Source organism: Lissotriton helveticus, chromosome 3_1 (assembly GCF_964261635.1).
Source record: "Lissotriton helveticus chromosome 3_1, aLisHel1.1, whole genome shotgun sequence".
Classification (NCBI taxonomy): domain Eukaryota; kingdom Metazoa; phylum Chordata; class Amphibia; order Caudata; family Salamandridae; genus Lissotriton; species Lissotriton helveticus.
Genome location: NC_136061.1, coordinates 897,074,552 through 897,094,753, shown reverse-complemented (window position 1 = coordinate 897,094,753; position 20,202 = coordinate 897,074,552). Strand labels below are relative to the sequence as shown.

Genomic DNA, 20,202 nt, shown 5'->3' with positions numbered 1-20,202 from the left:
GATCTGAGTGTCTGGTTGAGCCCCCCACAACTGCACTCTTTAAGAACATAAGAGGTCCCATTAAGACAGAAAAATAATGGTCGCATTTACATTGACTTTCAGTACCAACTGTGTATTAGAGTACGCAACAGCAACTCAGTTTAGCCGTGGTTAAGCAGCCCTTTACTTAGGTAGTACACTTTTTTGTTTTTTCTACTAATCTTGGCTTTGCTTGCTAAATCTGTATAAGATGTTCCATATACCTAATCTGTCCAGCTCAAGTTCTCTGTGTAAAATTTTCCATTGGAGTTATTGATTTCAGTTACACAAAAACTGCTCAACGGAAGTACTCAGAATAGGTCCTACTTTTCGTCTGTTGTAAATCCGTTGATGAATTTCTGAAAGATTTGCATTACACAAAAGGTGCTATGTTGTCTTTAAAGATTACATTTTGCATATATTATGGACTGTTAGGTTCTTGAACCACTCATGAACGTTGGTTCCTGAATAGTCCCTAAATTTAATTTCAAATGCAATAGGTTTGACCTTGTGCATGGTCACTAGCGTGCATATTCCTCACTGTACGCTGATCCCTGTAGCCTTAAAGTCTGGGGTTATTGTGTTGTAGAGAAGAGCGGTCGGTGCATGAAAGAAAGAATGACCAGTGTAAACTGCACCTATTTTGCTATATTAGGTCTTTCCTTAGGCAGCACATGTGCCGTTGCTTGCAAAACATTTTGTTGGCTTACAGGGGGCTTAGAGACGATTCATTGCTTGCTATTGGTTGGCTTCATCGTCGTTTGCTTGCTTTTCACATGCTAACCTATTTTATGGGCTCGACATCCTCTTCGTGTTAGACCCTCCCTTGGAGCATGCCCAAAGCCTTCGTATCATTCCACTGCTCAAGTTTTAAGAACTGTTTTTATTGTCTGGCTAAACAGCACAGCTGTCGCCAGGCAATTATTTGAGAATCACCAGGAGAGAGGCTTAGGCTCCGCCAATATGTTGGGATCCAGGAGTACAGACTTTGTGCTTTTACAAAAATGTTTTGCCCCTTACACAGCTGTGATAATTTTGTTTATTTGCCAAGCCTCCTGAGCTTGAATCTTCAGGAGCACACACATAACAGTCTGATAATTATAAAGTGTTTTTGAAAACTAGATAATTTATGTTGTTTTTCTCTGGCAGCAGATGGGGGCACCCTAATCCACATGTATTTTCGGTTTGGTGCAACACCTTTATGTGATCCACAAAAAAGAGGTTTCCGAGTCCTACTGAGAAAGAGGCATAGACTCCACTCACATTTGGGTCCCTTTGAGTACAGAATTTGATAGGGACAAATTTGTGTGCTTCCACTAAAAAGACTACAGGTATTGCAATTTATTGCTGTGGCAAAGTTTATACTCTATTCAGCAGGTCTGCGTTGATTGTGATGGCAAGCCAATGATCATGGCGTTAGGCCTCATCTTTTGATTATGAAATGATATTATAAAGTGACTAGGCCTGATGTATTTATTGTGAAAAAGCATATGTTAAAGTCGGTATGCGTTTAGGCGTGAATTGCTATTACTTTATATTAAGGACTACAGATAGGTATTTTGTTGCATAGAATCTCACAGATTATCATGGTAGGCAAGAGTTTTGACATAGGACAGTCACTATGACAAACCTTGTGAGGGGGAACTGGGTGGGGGGGTTCACTGTGATGATTCTTGTTAGGCTCTGTTGAGGGGTTGTATTTTGTTTTGCAAACTATATTTTTCTGCGTATTTGTAATTTTATAACGTTATGCGTGATGATTGCCAGTTTATATGTACTTGAATAGGCCGGTGTAGGGGAAAATTTACAGACAATTTTAAAGAATAAAGGCTTCATTAATTCATTGGGAAAAGCATGCCAGATTTCATATGTTTGATCTGCTTATAATACATGGAATTCCTTAATCCTTGTATAAATGCCTGTCTCTAATTTCTTTATAATTGGCAACTTGCGATGCACCCAGTTGCCCTTTATAAAGAAAAGATGTCAGAACTTTAGTAATATGAGGCATTACAGTTGAGTTCTGATGTCATAATGACTGCTGTCCTAGCCAGCTGCCGAGGTGAAAGGCAGGTAATGTCAGGTCAAGGAACATAATTGAAGCAGCTGTTTAAAGCAACAAAAGTGGAACATTGCTTTTCTTTCTTCTGCTCTATTTTTCTAACTTATGATGTAAAAAAACTGACCTGAATTGAACTGCTTCTAATAGATGCTTGCAACAAATATCTAACAGGTTTTTCATCTGTTTATATGTGCTAGAGGTTTTATTTTTATTCTTCATGTTTGAAAGCATGCTCGCTCTTTCATATGAAAGAGCTACACACCAAGGTTTTAAGTGCTTTGTGGGAAAGGTGAAGGCTATATCCCTGGTTGTTTATTACGAAAAGTTATGATAAAGGCAGTACAGCTGCCATATTGATTGTGAAATACATATGTTAATGTCAGTAGGCAATTATGATGGATTGTTATTACTCTGAATTAAACCTTACAGATAGTTGTTTTGTTACATGAACTCTCACAAATTACCTTAATAGGAAAGGGTTTTGATGTTGGTTACGACCTCTGAAAAACCATGAGTATAGAAGATTTGCACAGTGAAAATCCTTGTTAAGCCCTACTAGGGTCGATACTAGTTTGCCAACAGTAATTTTGTATACATTTGCAATTTTATGACTGTATTTCTGATAGTTGCCTTGTAGGAAAGCTTATGCTCAGTACAGTTGGCCTGAATTAGTTATCATGACAAGCAAATGATATCAGCTATACGCCTGATTGGTGTGCAGGGAAATGTTATGTCCAGTGCCATAGGTGTGGACTGTTTATTAGGAAATGTTACTACAATGTCAGTAGGCCTGGCTTATGTATTGTGAAAAACCTATGTTAAGGCCAGTAGGCCACTAACAATAGATTGTTGTGACATTATGTTGCAGGCAGAAGCAAGTTATATGGTTACCTGTAGTCTCACAGTTTACCATTTTAGGCAAATGTTATGGGCTTGGTCACTCAATCTCACAAACCCTGGAAGTAGACTTTCACTGTGATGATTATTATTAGGCCTTATTGGGAGGGGATGCATATTGTTTTGCCTACTGTATTTTTGTATATATTTGTAAATAAGTAAATGTATGCCTGATAGTTGCCAGCTTCTGTGCTTTTTCGTGGGCCTGGGTTGTACATAGTGTTAGACCATAGGTAAAGAGTAGAGATCTTATCAGTTCACTTGAAAAATGTATGTCAGATCTCTCAGGTAGGATTTGTTTATAATAAAAAGAAGTTATGACACAGTAAGTAGGCATTACTTACTTATTGTGAAAGTATGTGTTAAAGCCAGGCAACTTTTATTACACTGTGCTAAAATCTCTAGGCAGGCTTTTTGTTACATCGATTCTTGCAGATTATTGTAGTAGGCAAGGGTTTTGGAGCTATAAATTCAATATACAAAATTCAAACATACAACACAGTAACATATAGACATAGATTAATTTTTGCTTATTGGAACAAAGTGGCTAGATGGTGGATAAATTCTTATTTTTGTCTACACGTGTTATATTACTATTTGGCACTTGTAGTGTTGTGCTTAATTTACACAGAAAAATGTTGTAATCAATTAAGGCTCTAGTAATATCATGTGTCATGTTCATCATAGGTGCTGCTGACTCAGTGTACTAATTTTTATGTATCTATGTCATATATATGTGTTCATCTCTGTTTGTTCAGGTTGCTGTGGCTGTCCTGAAGAAGGCGTTCAAACGCCGAAACGCGCATAGACAAAAATAGGAACCTGTCCACCATCTAGCAACTTTGTTCCAATAAGCAAAAATGAATCTATGTCTATATGTTATTGTGTTGTATGTTTGAATTGTGTATATTGAATTTATTCATATTTGTTTGTATAAATGTATTCTATAATTTGTTAATATGTCGTTAAATATAGTATGTCTTAATATCCTGGATCAGATTGTTTTTACTATGAATTTATAAGAATAAAATTTATATTTTGATATAAATGTGTAGTACACTGAGTCTTTTCATATATCAATGAGCATGTTATAGGTCTTTCTATGTCCAGTTAATTGCCTAGGTATTTACTGCCTCTAGTTGAATTTTCCCTCCCTAGGACTTATTGTGCTTTGCAGGGGGTCCCTTTGTATCTCAATCAATTGGTGATGCTATGCAGCATTGTGAAAGAAGCAATTTTTGCCCATGATGTGCAGCACCGGCCAAAAGAAAAAGAAAAGAGTGATGCTATGGCCAATACTAGGGGCTGCTTAATTTCGAAGGTGCACACATGCGTAATGACGTTTGCATTTAAATTCAACATTACACATGGATGTACCTATGAAATGCAAAAAGGATGCATATGCCATTTATTTACTGATCCTGTATGGATCTGTAAAGTAACAAAAATGAAATAGGAGTAGTGTGAAAGCGTTTTTTTGGAAGTAGGAAAGGCCGGCCGCAATTTGCTGCAGCACCCTCCCAAACACTTTTTTAAATGACATTAAGATGAAAAGAAAAAGGATCAGTGAGGGTACAGAGCAGGTAGTCGGGGCAGTGTTAAAAGAATGCAACTGGGAATGAGAGGTGGAAACCCAAAAAAATAAATGTGGGTGAGGAGGAGGTGTAAAGAAGCACATGACTGAGAGAGCAACATGGTGGGTGGGAGAGAAGCACACAGGTGAGAGAGCAACACTTTGTGGGAGAAGCAAACGAGGGATATCGCAAAAGGAAGTTTTAGTTTAAATGGGAACCTCAATTTTAAAGAGCCCCTACTTATTTCTCATTTGTCCATTCAGGTCTGCATGAGCTGTTATTGCTAAATAAAGCAAACCGTTATCTAAAAATTCATATGGTTTATTATGGATCTTCTGACACACATGTAAACAATAAAACAATTGAAAGTATATTTATGAAGACCCTATTCCCCACTTGATTTGCAGAATGAGAATTCTGTATCCAAAGGCTTGGCTCTTAAGGAGTTGGACCAAAAATTCAATATTTTACATATCTGGCACATCCTGTATATTTCTTTTGATGCCTAGGCACACGGTTTATTAGAATTCTGATGCACTTAATTAGAAATGCAGCAATATATTTTTTGGCTCTGACAGTGGATACACTTGGAATTAAAGTATTTCATTTTCTTAACAAATGTAATTTCTTCCATGCCTTGTTTATGCTGGGCCCCATTTTTTTTCACTGGGTGGTCAGCAAGATGCAGTGATAGACGAAAATATAGGAGCTCAACACTCTTGATTTTTTGTTGTTGTTGTTGAATATTTAAACCAAAAATAGATTTGTAAACAGATGTATGATAACGGTTGTCATTTTATTTGTCTATATTCAAATTTAGATACGTGTTTAACCCTGGATTGCAAGATGCCCCTGAGTTTTTGCAATGCAAGAAGATTAAGGGATGTATATAATATGTATAAGTCATGTCTGTTAACTGGGATGCATAAATGAGACTTGGTTCTGCTTGCCCTGTATTTTCAGCTGATCACTAGAATATGTATTTACTGAACAGGGAAGTTTCTCTATCACTGTGTGCTTTCTGGGCACCAAAGGCATCTGTTTCTTTGTTCAGTCCTAGTCAGACTATTTGTTGTTCGCAATGGCTAAATAGGTTTTGACACAAGATATTTGGAGTTATCATACCAAAGAAAACCAGAATACAGCCATAAAATATGAATTGGCTCTTGGTTTGGTGCATCACATTAGATCCAAGCGATCCAATATCTTTTAAAACTATTTTCAATTCTGTCTATTTAGTTGGCACCCATAAGAATTTACGACTTGCCATCCCATGGGATAGGTTTCTTCTGTGGTAGGGAAAACAAAGGTTTTCAGATATTCAAATTGTGATCATTGCACTATTGCTGCAGCTTGATGTTGTTTTGAAAAATGACAGTCAACAGGCTCCTATATCATAGTCTATTATATTTATTAACAAAACATGCATTCTGATGGTAGAATTACGGCATTTTCTGAAAATTGGCTTCACATTTTTACAAGTGTCTTCTACTCATCTCATGGAAACTTCTGTAAATGAAATGCAAGTGATTAGAAGGCTATGTGTGTGGCATTTTCATGCAAATTATGTACGTGATTAACATTACTCATTTATATTAACTTTTATATTCCAATGAAGTTTCCTTAATTTAACTGTACTCAGCTGGCAGCAATCATTCCATCGCTGAAGCCTTGTTGCTGTTCTTGGAAGCACTTCCTGAGCCTGTCATCTGCTATGAGTTTTATACCAAATGCATGGAGAGTGCAGGGAATAGTCTAATGAGTAAAGAGGTAATGCACGTGTTTTTATGAGTCCAAAATAAGGTTTACATTAATTGTATTGTGTATTTACAGTTTCACCATGATGAATCGTCGCCCACCTCTTATCTATAATAGACAATCTTTTACTGATTAATTATTAATTATTTGCTTGGCCCTTTAATAGACTAATGATCAGGGTCTAATCCCCTGATCACTGGAGCAAGCAATGTGCGCCTCGACCTTCATTTGAAGGCTGAGGCGTGTATTATTGTGTCAGTACTATTTCAGCAGTATCTGCCAATTATCCCTTGCTGGTACTCACTAAAATCCGTGGCAGTTGCTGGGCAGAAGTAGTAAACTCATTAATATATTGTAAGTACAGCAACTCAATACAATCTGTTTGTCTTGTCTCCTGTAAAACAAGGTATGCTCCCTCATACAGGGTTAATTGCTTGCTGGGTAACAGGAAAGATATGTAACCTCTACTTGGCAGCTGATATGTTTTTCAATTCCAGCTCAATAATATGAGGATGAATCTTTGAACGCTCAGAGAAACATTTGGAACAAGCCTGAATTAATGGAAATGGGAAAGGAGGTTGATCTATACTTTCTGTTGCTGCGTAGCAATTGCATAAAATGATATTCAGGACTTTTCATGTCACTTCTTTTCTTTAGGGCTTCACAATACAAACACTGTAGCTCCCTTCTCTGCAGGTTCCTCGTTTGTAAAATCTCTATGTCCAACAGAATGAGACTTAAGATATATTCTATTTGCTTCCAGACATGGTTATGCTAGGACTGTGGCCCAGTTGTGCTACCTCTATAAAGGGGTAATTAAGATGCAGCCACACCTTGCTTGCTCCGTCAATTTGTCCTTAAACTGAAAACAACAGGTGTTTGGATTCAAATATAGCAGCAGAAGAATGTTGTGTCTAGGGGTCCATATCTTACAGAAAGAGTTGGCACAACTTCTATGCTAATACTGCTAAAGCCCAAGTTCGGGAGATAAGTCAACCTTTCTGAATAGGAGTGCAAGTAGACCCCAGGATGGAAGGAAATGTCACAAGAGGCAGATCATCTTTGCCACTTTAGAAAGGATGGCACCCAGGGCCGGCTTTAGGGCAGTGCGATCGAAGTGCCCCACTGGGAGCGGACTCTGGGAGGGGATGCTGACCTCAGAGGAGGCGCTGTGTTTAGTAATAACTTACGATTTAAAAACACCTTCTGCAGAGTTTCATGTGCACCCAGCTTTCGCGTAGCAATACAAATGTCAAGATAACTCTTAATACTCGCAAAAGACAGCATTTTGATTGTTCCCAAAGTGACTGTGATTATATGTTCCCTCTATGATGTATCATTGTTATTAATCTCAACCTGGTAATGTACTTGTACATGCATTTAGCCTTCTAATGACTGATGAGAAGGTTTAATAAAAAGATGTATTAAAAAAAAAAGATAACGACTAATGTTCCTGATAGAGAGATCATAGTTTTGTGTAGTGGCAGTTTTGACTCTCCATAAAGTAACACAGAGGGTTAATATGCCTGCTGCAAAGAACGCATACTGTGCAGATCATAGATCTGAATTTAATGTGGATAGCTGAGTGGATTACTGCTTTTGTCACAGAGATCCTTTTGTTACCACAGTTCGTAAGAAACAACCTTAATATAGAACAGTGATTGTTACGAACTGTCATCAAAGATCTGCATGCAAACTACTTAAAATAGGTTAGGACATTATGTTTCTTCCCACAGTCTTTCATTATCTTCCCTAAATTTCCCCAAAAATCTATTATCACCCTGGGCATCACCAGAGCTAAAGCCCTCCCTGATGACCTCTCAGTAACTTTTTCTGTTGTCTCTCCACAAGAGAAGAAAGAAATACTGTCTTGCAGAGAGCCCTGCTCCTTGAGCCAGTGCTGCAATTTGGACCACACCAAATCCCCAAAACTTTTAAATTCTTGAAGGTCTACAACGGCAAGATCAATGTTTTTAATTTTGGAGTGCAAATGCAGCTGCAGATCCAATACTAGGATCCTTGAGCCTCTGCTGGTGTCCCATCTTTTAAATTTGATTGTATTAATTTGAAAACGGAACCATTGGCAATGATTACGTTGTTAGTGCAAAGAACTCAACCTCTTATGTCCACCAGGTTTTCAGTCAAAGTGGATACAAAGCTTTTGCATGATATACACCTTTGTGACCAACTTTTCTCCTCCTTCATTGGCTCCATTTTCGAGTATTGAATCTTTCATAGATTTTACATGCTTGAATCTTCCCCGTCGTCATGGTGAGAGTCCCGCTGTATTTAAAACAAGCACTAATAATCTGAAAGCGACTATCTTAAAGAGAATTAGTTATAGACTCCTTACTTGTAGAATTACCCCCAGGCGTCAGACTGGATCCGTAGAATTTTTCGTCAGCAGTACCCCTGCACGTCGAATGGTGGCATTGGTCGGCATTGTGTTCGTTGTTGGCGTCATGGTCGCCGGGATGACATCACTGTAACTACTTAGACGCCGCCTTCGCGCACTGACGTCCGTTCTTATTTTTTTTTCGCACCAGCCAACGGAGATCCGTAGAGAGCGGGGCCTCCAGTCACTTTTTGACTGACTTTTTGCCGACACAGTTTTGAGTCTTCAACTCCTGGTGCATGTCAGGGATGCCCAGTTTCAAGGCTTGCAGGGTCTGCTGAAATCAGATGGCGGTGACAAATCCACACTGCGTGTGCCTGTGGTGCCTGGAGCGCAACTTCGATCCCAGATCGTGTTCCGACTGCCGGACCATGAATCAGAAGTCTTTTTGGGAGTGGTCCCGAAAGCTTCTGGGGCCTGGCAGTTGGCTCGCACCATTCGAATTCCGGTCGCATGGGAGGTCGAGGGACTGGTCGCCGAGCCACCACCACTCGTTTTCAAAGTCTTCAGGTAAGTTAAAGCACAAGAAGAATTGGAAGAAGCATTGTCGCTCATCGACTTATCCCCGCCCGTCGGCCGACGTGACGAGGGATGCTGGTGGTGCCCCTCCCGTGGCTCCGCGTACGGAGCCGAAGGGTTGGCTCCGAGTCTCCTCCCCTTTCCGGGACCCGGAGCGGCCCCTGCCCAGCTTCGGAAGTTTTTATTAAGCGATGCATGCCATCTTTGGGCTGACAGATGCGCCTTCAGGCCCCGCGGACTCGGCTGGGGGCCCTGGGTCCGATGCCAGCGGCTTTGGCTCGGCACCGCAGGGTCCCCTTGGATCCAGGCCTCGATCCAGATCGGTGCCGGTCATAATACCTCCACCAGCGCCGATTCCACCGGCACCAGGTCCGCAGCCGACGCTGATTGTGTCCTGAGCCGGCGTTGACCCCAGCCTCCACCCCGACGTGGACACGGAGCTAGACCAAAGTCGACTGACACCAGATCCGGCGCCGTCTGGTACTTTTGTTCCCCTGTTCCACCCAGGTTCTTTCAGTTCAGGCAACCAGTGGAAGCGGAAGAGGACTGAGAGTGGTCTGCAGACCCTTTACCTGACCCGGACTGGCGAGAGGAGTTGGGGGATGCCAGTGGTTTGGATTCTTCTCCGGACCTTGGCATGTTGTCTCCTCCTACTGTGGTTACGGAGGAGGGAGCTTCTTATGCAGTGGTATTGCGTAGGGCGGGCGAGGCTCTCAACCTCGAGCTTCCTATGGTGGTAGTCAGGATTAACCACCTGACAGAGGTGCTTCAACCGGCAGCAAGCTCTTCGGAGCCCCTACTGCCATTTAATGAAGCCCTAACTTACATCCTTATGGGTACGTGGTCCAGGCCCAACACATGGGCTCCTGTGAATAGGATGATTGCCCGACGCCACCTCCCGGCTCCCGGCAACCCCACTTTCCTCTCCCAACACCCTTCCCCTGAGAGCTTGGTGGTCCAAGCCTGGATGCCTAAAGGCGCATTCCCTACCGCTCCACCTGATAGGGAATCCAAAAAGCTGGACCATATTGGGAAGAAGATGTTTTCTCCTCCAGCTTGGGACTGCGGTCGGTAAACACTGCATGTTACACCCACTCTGTGTGAGATACAGTGGCGCAGGTGCTGCCCCAGTGCCCGGAGGAAGCCCGGGCCTTATTCTCCTGTGCAGTTGCCGAGGGAAGAGATGCAGCCAAGTTTATCATTCAATGTGGACTGGACACCGCCGACTCGCTAGGCAGGGCGCTAGCACTTCGGCGATACGCGTGGCTGAGGTTCACTGGTTTTTAAGGGGATGTCCAAGCCACCCTAATGAACATGGCCTTTGATGGCCGTTGCTTGTTCGGCGACAAAACAGACAACGCACTAGAGCGCTTCAAGGACTCTCGGGCTAGGGCCAAGTCCTTGGGCCTCTCCACCACCTGCCCTGCGCAGTCTGCTTTTCACCCCTTTCGTGGCTACAGAAAGGATGCCCCACCACGTTCCATCCAGAGCAAATCTGAAAGAGACACGTTAGTGAGGATTCCTTACCTTAGAATATCCCCAGGCGTCAGACTGGATCCGGAAAGTTTTTCTCTAGCAGTACCTCGCGCGTCAGTAAGTTGTATCATGTGGCTACGCGTCTGTCGCTGGCGTCGTATGCGCTGAGATGACTTCACGGAGACTACGTAGGCGCCACCCATGCGCGCTGACGTCAGTTCTTTCTTTTTCCGCGCCAGTAAGAGCAGATCCGGTTAGAGCACGTACCTTAATAATTTTTTTACTATTTTTTTTTATACGTTTTGTCTCCTGTAAGTCTACTCTGGTGCACTTAGGGATGCCTGGGGGGGCCTGCGTCGCAAAATGTCGGTGGCAGACCCCCACGGCGTCTGTCTCTACTGCCTGGAGTGCGACCACGACTCTCGGTCCTGTATGGTCTGTCTAGCAATGGCCTCGAAGGGAGCGGTGCCGGAAGCTGCTTGAGGTCCGGCACTCGTCCCAGCGCCATTTCACCGTCCAGGGGCCGCTCCAGGGAACGCTCGCGGGGCCTCCATGATCGCTCCTCAGGCTCCAAGTCTTCACTCTCGGGTTCGGGTAAGAGACAACACAAAAAGAGCAGGGGTACTGCCCCTGTGGCTCCTTCGGAGCCCGGGAGTCCCGCGGCCGGCCCACCTTATCCGGGTCCGTCGGTGACTCCTGCACAGGTGCAAAAGTTTGTTGCCACCATGGACAACCTGTTTAGGCCTCGGGCTCCCGCCGGCGTGCCTTTGGGCCCCGCGGTCCCGTGTCAGGATCCTGTTGAGCCTTCGGCGCCACCGGCAGCTCCAGCCCTGGCGCCACAGGATCCTGCACTGCTGGCTCCGACCACGGCGCCACAAGGTCCCACGCTTCCGGCCCCAGCTCCACCTTCGGCTCAGCCTCCGGCACCGCAAGTGGATACCATTTGTTCCACCCCTGCCCCGGTTCCAGGACAATTTTGTCCCTACCTGGGATCCGCATTGGGATGCGGCGCCGGTTCGGCCCAGTCAGAAGACCGTTCCCAGCGCCGTTTGTTTCGTTCCCCGGTCCCTGCCTTGCCGTAGCGATCTTTACCACATACGGCTGAGGTGGAGGACGACTGGGATGGGTCCGTGGACTCTCTTGCTCGTCAGTGTGACTCTGAGCAGGACTGGGCGGACGACTTGGAGGAGGCCGGTGGCCTTGATGTTTCCTCTGACCTGGGGTTTGCCTCTCCCCCACCTACCATGGAGGAGGGCGCTTCTTACACGGAGGTGCTCCGTCAGGCAGCTGAGGTTCTCAACCTTGATCTCCCTACAGTGGCTCTAAAAACTAATCTCCTCACTGAGGTGCTCCAGACGGCGTCCACTTCGTCGGAGCCCCTGCTGCCATTTAATGACGCCCTCACTGACGTCTTACTGGGCACTTAGTCTCGGCCTACCTTGACGACTGGTTGTTGAAGGCAGGCTCAGCCCAGGCAGTTGTCACCCACCGTCAGACTACGGCCGACCTCCTGCATTTGCTGGGGTTCTCCTTAAACGTGCCGAAGTCACACCTGAGTCCCTCTCAGAAGCTCCCCTTCATTGGAGCGGTTCTGAATTCGATGCAGTTTCGGGTCTATCCTCCTGAGCAGCGAGTTCGGGATATTCAGGCTATAATTCCAATCTTTCGGCCTCTATCCCGGGTTTCAGTCAGGGTGACCATCCGGCTCCTGGGTCTGATGACCTCCTGCATCCTGCTGGTGCAACATGCCAGTTGGCATATGCGGGCTCTGTAGTGGGACCTGAAGTTTCAGTGGGCGCAGCATCAGGGCAACCTGTCCGATCACGTCCAGATCTCGGAGGGCACTGCACAACAATTGCAGTGGTGGCTCACGAATCCTCATTGAGTCAATGGCAGATCCCTCTCCCTTCCCAAACCGGAGCACACAGTGGTGACGGATGCGTCCCTCCTGGGATGGGGAGGCCACTAGAGGCGGAGATTGGAGGCCTCTGGTCTCCGGCGGAGTCCCGGCTCCATATCAACCTTTTGGAGCTTCGGGCGATCTGACTTGCACTGAAAGCATTATTTTTGTCTGTCTGGGGAAGTGAAGTGCAGGTGTTTACGGACAACACCACCGCCATGTGGTATTGCAACAAACAGGGAGGGGTGAGGTTGTGGACCCTATGTCAGGAGGCTCTGCGCCTCTGGACATGGCTGGAACATCAAGCCATTACCTTGGTGGTTCAACACCTGACAGGTTCTCTGAACGCCTGGGCGGACGAACTCAGCCGCCGGTGCTTGATGGATCACTAATGGCGTCTGAACTCGGACGTGGCGCAAGGTCTCTTTCAGCAGTGGGGAGAGCCTTGGTTCGATCTATTTGCCACCGAAGAGAACGTGCAATGTCATCAGTTCTGCACGTTGGAATTTCCAAGGCGGCACTTGCTCGGCGACGCTTTTCGTCGCAAGTGGAGTTGCGGTCTTTTGTATGCCTTTCCGCCTATACCACTTCTGCCCAGAGTGCTGAAAAAGATTGGGCGGACCAGGCCCAAGTCATTCTTGTGGCTCCGGATTGGCACAAAGATACTGGTATCCCAAGCTACTCAACATGGCGATCGATCCCCCGATCCTACCGTCTCTTCGAGAGGATCTTCTGTCGTAGCAGATGGGGACGGTCCTCCACCCGAACCTGCCCAGACTCCACCTCTATGCGTGGTGATTGAGCGGCGACAGTTGACAGGTTTCGATCTTCCTCCCGAAGTCTGTGATGACATTCTGGCAGCTAGGCGTCCCTCCACTAAAACGGTGTACGCCTGCAGGTGGAACAAGTTTGTGGCATAGTGCACAGTTAAAGCTGTGGATCCCCTTTCTGTCCCTTTTTCCGTGGTCCTTCTGTTCCTTCTTTCTTTGGCCTAGCAGTGCTCTGCTCTGGGCACTATCAAAGGTTATCTTTGGGCCATCTCCGCCTTTCTACTGCTTCCAGATCAGCCTTCTCTTTTTAAGTCCCCGGTTGTTAACCTTTTTCTGAAAGGCATTACGCACACATTTCCACCCGTGAAGATCACCATGCCTCAATGGGACTTAAACCTTGTCTTGACATATCTGATATGTATTCCCTTCAAGCCCCTTCATAACTGTACTTTGCATCTTCTTACTCTCAAGACGGCTTTCCTGGTAGCTATCACCTCTGCCAGAAGAGTGAGTGAGCTCCAGGCTCTTTCTTCCAAACCTCCTTTCCTTTCTGTTCATCCGGACACGGTGGTTTTAAGGACCTGTCCTTCTTTCTTACCAAAGGTTGTCACGCCCTTCCACATCGGGTAGACCATCACTTTGCCCACCTTCTTTCCGCCTCTGCATCCTTCAAAAGAGAGGCTCTACCGCCTAGACCCAAAACGTGTGCTCTCGTTCGATCTGAAGCTCACACAACAGTTCCGGGTGGATGACCAGCCCTTTATTGGTTACGTGGGCGCCAAAAAAGGTCGGGCCGTGCACAAACGGACCATCTCTCGGTGGGTCGTTCTCTGCATCAAAGCCTGTTACTCGTTTGCTAAGAAGAAACCTCCTGTGGGGCTGCGTGCCCATTCTACCAGGGCAACAGCAGCCACTACTTCCTTGGGACGCAGCATTCCCTTGCAGGACATTTGTCAGGCAGCTACGTGGGCCTCGTTGCACACGTTTACCAAGCATTACTGTCTTGACAGTCAAGTACGGAGAGACGGCTTCTTTGGCCGTTCTGTTCTCCATGACTTTTGGGTGTAATCTTGTTCGCAGATCCACCACCGGGGGTTAGTATTGCTGGGGTATCTATTCTAAAGTAAGGAATCTATCACTAACGTGTCTCTTTCAGATGCACAAGTTACTACTTGTGTAACGATGTATCTGTAAGAGACAATAGTTAGTGATAGATTGCTTACCGATCCTCCCCGGTCTGCGACCTGATTTCTATGGTTAAGGTCATCCCCCTAAAGGGCCCTAGTTTCATGGCACCAGTGGTCAATTTTTTTGCATGGCTCTGCATTCCTGGCGTGGAAAGTCGTGTACAGAATAGACGTCAGCGCACATGGGTGGTGCCTAAGTAGTCTCCGTGATGTCATCTCGGTGCATACGACGCCAGCGACGGACGTGGAGCCACATGACGCCATGTACTGACGCGCAGAGGTACTGCTAGCGAAAAACTTTCCGGATCCAGTCTGACGCCTGGGGATATTCTAAGGTAAGGAATCTATCACTAACTAATGTCTCTTACAGATATATTGTTACAGAAGTAGTAACGTGTGCTGTTATTCAGCCCGTATTGAATCGGCCACAAACATCTCTAAAGAAATGTTTGCTATCGTTCAGATCTTTACATCCCCTCTGGCCCAAGCTAGTGTGTCTCCATCTTCAGCTACATGGTGTAACACTCTTTCCTGCTTCTTAATGGAAAACATCCGGACTATTCAGGCAGCTTTTCCATCCTGTGACAACAGTACTGGGGCATTTTCTGTGTCTCAATCTGTTGATCCTGCCCATTCTTTACATGTATTTAGGCCAGTCGACCTACTTGATTCCCTTAGAATTCCCAAGGGTCTAGAGTCTGGTGCGCCCTCGGACCCCTGTCCTGCCCAGCAGCAGCAGAGAGCGCGAACATTGCAGTGAATAGTATTATCAACATGTCTCTTCAGAAAGCTGTTGTACCACAGGTCTGGAAGCAGGCTAAGATCTTGCCACTTCTAAAAAAGCCTTCATTGGATCCCCTTGGGCCAGGGAATTACCGGCCTATCTCCCTCCTAACTGTTCTGGCTAAGGTGTGTGAGAAGGTAGTAAACAAACATCTTACGGAATTCGTGGACAGGGAGGGCCTTCTGCAACCAGCACAATCAGGGTTTCGTGCTGCTCACAGAACAGAATCAGTCCTGGTTTAGGTGTCGAAAACCATCCATGAGTGCTTGGATGCCGGCGGGAGAGCAGCATTAATTTTGCTTGACGTCTCGGTGGCGTTCGACGCGGTCCCGCATTCACTTCTTGCGCAACTTGCCGGGATTGGTGTGTCAGGTGCTGTTTGGGGCTGGCTTAGGTCCTTCGTGGAGGAGCGGGTCCAGCAGATTTGGCTTCCACCGTCCTCCTCTTTCCCTCAGTCAGTGACAGCTAGAGTCCCCCAGGGGTCTTCCCTTAGCCCCCTTCTTTTAAATATTTATGTCACACCTCTGATATATCTGGCTGAGGGGTTGGGGGCCAAGGTGATGTCCTATGCTGATGACACCCAGCTGCTTTTTACCTGGGATAAAAATGCGGACTCTGTTCTACCGGTCCAACACTGTCTATCTTCTATCTTTAAATGGTTGGTGGATGCACAGCTCAAGTGCAATGAAGAAAAGCCTGAAATTCTTTTATTTGGGGACATTTCCTTCTAACTACCTAGAACAGCTCTGGCCTCCTGAGTTCCCCTTGATCACCTCCACAGGGAAGTCTGTTAAAAATCTGGGGGTGTGGTTTGTTGAGAATCTCTCCTTTTCGAAACACATTAAGAAGTTGGCTGGTTGTTGTTTCGGCCTTCTCAAAACCTTACAAAATGTTTTCCTCGCCTACCCCAGGCGGCGAGGGAAATGGTTACTTGTGCACTGATTCTGTCGCGGTTGGACTATGCCAATGCCCTCTATGCCTTATTCTGGGCTACCTGTTGAAGAAGCTCCAGGTGGTTCCAAATAAGGCAGCCAAACTTCTATTGGGCATTTCGGCTAGGAACAGTGTTCACCATCAGTTGCGATCACTTCACTGGCTTCCCGTGATGGATAGAGTTAAATTTAAATAATTGGTTCTGGCCCATCGTGATTTTCATGGTTGTGGTCCTCTTTATTTTCAGAAACGTTTTTCCTTTTATGTTCCTTCTATGTCCCTACGCTTTGCTCAGGTTCCTCGCTTTAAGTATTAGAGGTTAGGGGGCTACTCTTTTGTTTTGAAGGCTGCTGTTTCTTAGAATGCCCTTCCTCCTGCCCTGCATAATATTCAGGATCCAGTGGCTTTTAAGAGGAAACTGAAAACACATTTCTTTGCTTAAAGTTCATTTTCCATACTCTGGTGGGCAGGCGTTGGGACACTCATGAGTGTCTGTGCACGTTACAAATGTATGTAACAAGACATAACATAACTTGCCCCAGGCTGTCGTCTTCCACCTCCAGACTATGACGGACCTCCTGCACTCGCTTGGGTTCACTATGAACATGCCCGAAGTCACACCTGACTCCCTCTCAAAAGCTTCTTTTTATCGGAGTGGTTCTGGAAACGACGCAGTTTCGGATTTATCCTCCCTAGCCGCGAGTCCGTGATATTCGTGCTAGAATTTCCGATCTATCAGTTTTATCCCAGGTTTCAGTCAGAAGGACACTGAGTCTGCTGGACCTCATGGCCTCTTGCATCCTGCTGGTAGATCATGCCAGGTGGTATATGCAGGCTCTGCTGTGGGCCCTAAAGTTCCAGTGGGCACAACATGAGGGGAATCTGTCTCATTGTGTTCAGATCTCGGAGGGCACTGCACGTCAATTTCAGTGGTGGCTAACGAACCAGTATTGGGTGAATGGGAGATCCCTCTCCCTTCCCCAACCGGAGTACACAGTGGTGACAGATGCATCACTTCTAGGGTGGGGCGGCCACATGGGAGAGGCGGAGATCAGAGGCCTCTGGTCTCCGGCGGACTCCCAGCTCCACATCAACCTTCTGGAGCTTCGGGCGGTTTGTCTTGCACTGAAAGCATTCCTTCCCTCTGTCTGGGGAAGAGTGGTGCAGGTGTTCACGGACAACACCACCGCCATGTGGTACTGCAACAAACGGGGCGGGTGGGGTTGGCCCTATGTCAAGAGGCTCTCCGTCTCTGGACATGTCTTGAACATCAGGGCATATCCCTGGTGGTTCAACACCTGGAGGGTTCACTGAACGCCAGGGCAGACGAACTCAGCCACAGGTGCATGATGGATCACAAATGGCATTGTCACTCTGAGGTGGCTCAAGGTCTCTTTCGGCAGTGGGGAGAGCCTTGGCTAGATCTATTCGCCACCAAAGAGAACGCGCAATGTCAGGAATTCTGCGTGTTGGAATTTCCAAGGCGGCACTCGCTAGGCAACGCTTTTCTTCGCGAGAAGAGTTGCGGACTTCTATACGCCTTTTGGCCTATACCACTTCTGCCCAGACTGCTGAAGAAGATCAAGCGCGACCGGGCCCAATTCATCCTTGTGGCTCTGGACTGGGCACAAAGAGTCTGGTATCCTGTAACACATGGCCATCGATCCTCTGATCTGACTGCCTCTTCGAGAGGATCTTCTGTCGCAGCAGCAGGGGACGGTTCTCCACACAAACCTGTCCAGTCTCCACCTCTTAGCGTGGAGATTGAGCGGCAACAGTTGACAGCCTTTGACCTTCCTCCCAAAGACTGTGATGTTATCTTGGCAACCAGGCGTCCCTCCAGTAAGACGGTATAAGCCTGCAGATGGAACAAATTTGTGGCATGGTGCACAGCACAGACTGTGGATCCCCTTTCTGCCCCTCTTTCTGAGGATCTCTTGTTCCTCCTGTCTTTGGCCCAGCAGGGCTCTGCTCTGGGCACTCTGAAGGGCTACCTCTCAGCCATTTTAGCCTTTCTTAGGCTTCCTGATCAGCCTTCTCTCTTCAAGTCCCCTGTTGTAAATCGCTTTCTTATAGGCATTACTCATCTTTTTCCTCCTGTTCCCTTCGTAATGCCTCAGTGGGGCTTGAACTTGGTTCTTACTTATCTTATGTGCGCTCCCTTTGAGCCGCTTCATAACTGTCCTCTCAGACTTCTTACTTTAAAGCCTGTCTGTCTGGTTGCCGTTTGTACAAAGAAGGGGTAGCCCTAATATCGTCTCCTATATCAGGGTCTACATAAAATATGTGTAACAAATATATAGGAAACACAATCAATGGTGGACTGAAATGAACCAAAAAGATCCTCAGTAGATATTTGTTAATTTTTTACTTTATTAATTTCTTAGTAAAAAAAATGTCATCCTCTTATTTTATCATAACTTTTATCAAAAAAGGCATTGGTTCCATAAGTATTAAGACAATTCTATGCATTTTCAACATTTCATACCTATAGTCATTAGATTGTCTAATTGATCCTCATTGTTTTTACAATGGGGTGAATTGATAACAATAAATAATGTCACCGTTCCCTGTAGGTCAACCGAGTGAATAATGTATTCAATCCTTTATGTACATGATATAATTTTTAGTTAGAATTAGAGTTATTCTTTTCTGCTAATTTCTGAGAAATGCAGAGAAATAAATAAGGACATTCTTATATCTCATGGCTAGAAATGTAATCGAATGTAGTCCTAATCGCGTTTCAGCCTTCATCAGGTAGCCATGTTAGATATGAGACCTGAAAAAATTAACAGTAATGTATCTTACAAGAGGAAAATGATATAATTTACAATTTTAGCATGACAGTCCTACTTAATTATTAAATACAGCCAATTCATATTTTTGAGTGCTATTTACGTTTTGTAGTGTGTCACAGGAAAGATTGGGGAAAATGCTCAGGAGGTTTTTATCTTCGAGACCTACACAGTCGACAACAGGTATACAGATAAGGGTCCATATATTATATACTCTTATATACACTACATACAATTCACAATGATCCCCTGGAATTAAATTGTCGATTTTGTCTAGCCCATATTGTGAAATTACAAATGGGATTTCTCTAAAGATTACGGTACACTCACTATATACATTATGTACACAAGCGGAAAGAAGAGAAGAGATGAAAATAGGAGGGGGAGGGGGGGGGGGAACATTTAACTTCTGTCTTGCAGCCCTCTGGCTCCGATGTTTGATAAGTTCATAATTACGATATAGATAAGAGTAGTGGACCTTGATAAAAAACGTTCTGGGTTAAAAGAATACCTTGGTTGAGAGTGGTGGGTCCGCTAGTATGACCGGTGGCTGCTAAATATAGATGGCTTATTTTGGTCATCTTCAAAGAGGGCTCTTCTGAAATTGATAAAAGTAGAGACCCCCACGAAACATTAGCAGTGGGTGACAGTGTGAATTCTGATCAATGCTAAGCGGCATCTGATCAGTTTAAAAGTGAAGCTTACCTATATTAATACACGTGTGGGGGCCTGTCTGGTTGCCATCACCCCGGTGAGTGAGCTACATGCTATTTCTTCAAAACCTCCTTTTCTGGCTGTTTATCCGGACAAGGTCGTCCTCAGACCCAGACCTTCCTTTCTTCCCAAGGTGATTACTTCTTTCCACATTGGTCAAACCATCACTTTGCCCACCCTCTTTTCGCCCCGCATCCTTCTAAGGAGGAAGAGAGGCTCCACCATCTGGATCCAAAACGTGTGCTTTCATTTTATTTGGATTGCACCAAGCTATTCCAGGAGGGTAACCAGTTCTTTATTGACTACGTGGGCGCCAAAAATGGTCGGTCTGTGCATAAACATGGCTTACCCCTAGTTCCGATCCTGATCTCATCCAGGCTTTGCCAAGCTTTTATTCCATTTTGAGGTTGGACCGGTCTT

General features: G+C 45.4%; 1 protein-coding gene across 3 annotated transcripts in view; it reads left to right on the top strand.

Moving 5' to 3' along the window:
* INPP5B (inositol polyphosphate-5-phosphatase B) overlaps positions 1-20,202 on the top strand; it is a 923,852-nt gene that overhangs the window by 758,300 nt on the left and 145,350 nt on the right. For all 3 annotated transcript variants that reach the window (XM_078681233.1, XM_078681230.1, XM_078681231.1), the window contains one exon: positions 6,194-6,321. In XM_078681233.1, coding sequence (XP_078537359.1) covers positions 6,194-6,321 — 128 coding nt within the window. The remainder of the gene's footprint in view (positions 1-6,193; positions 6,322-20,202) is intronic.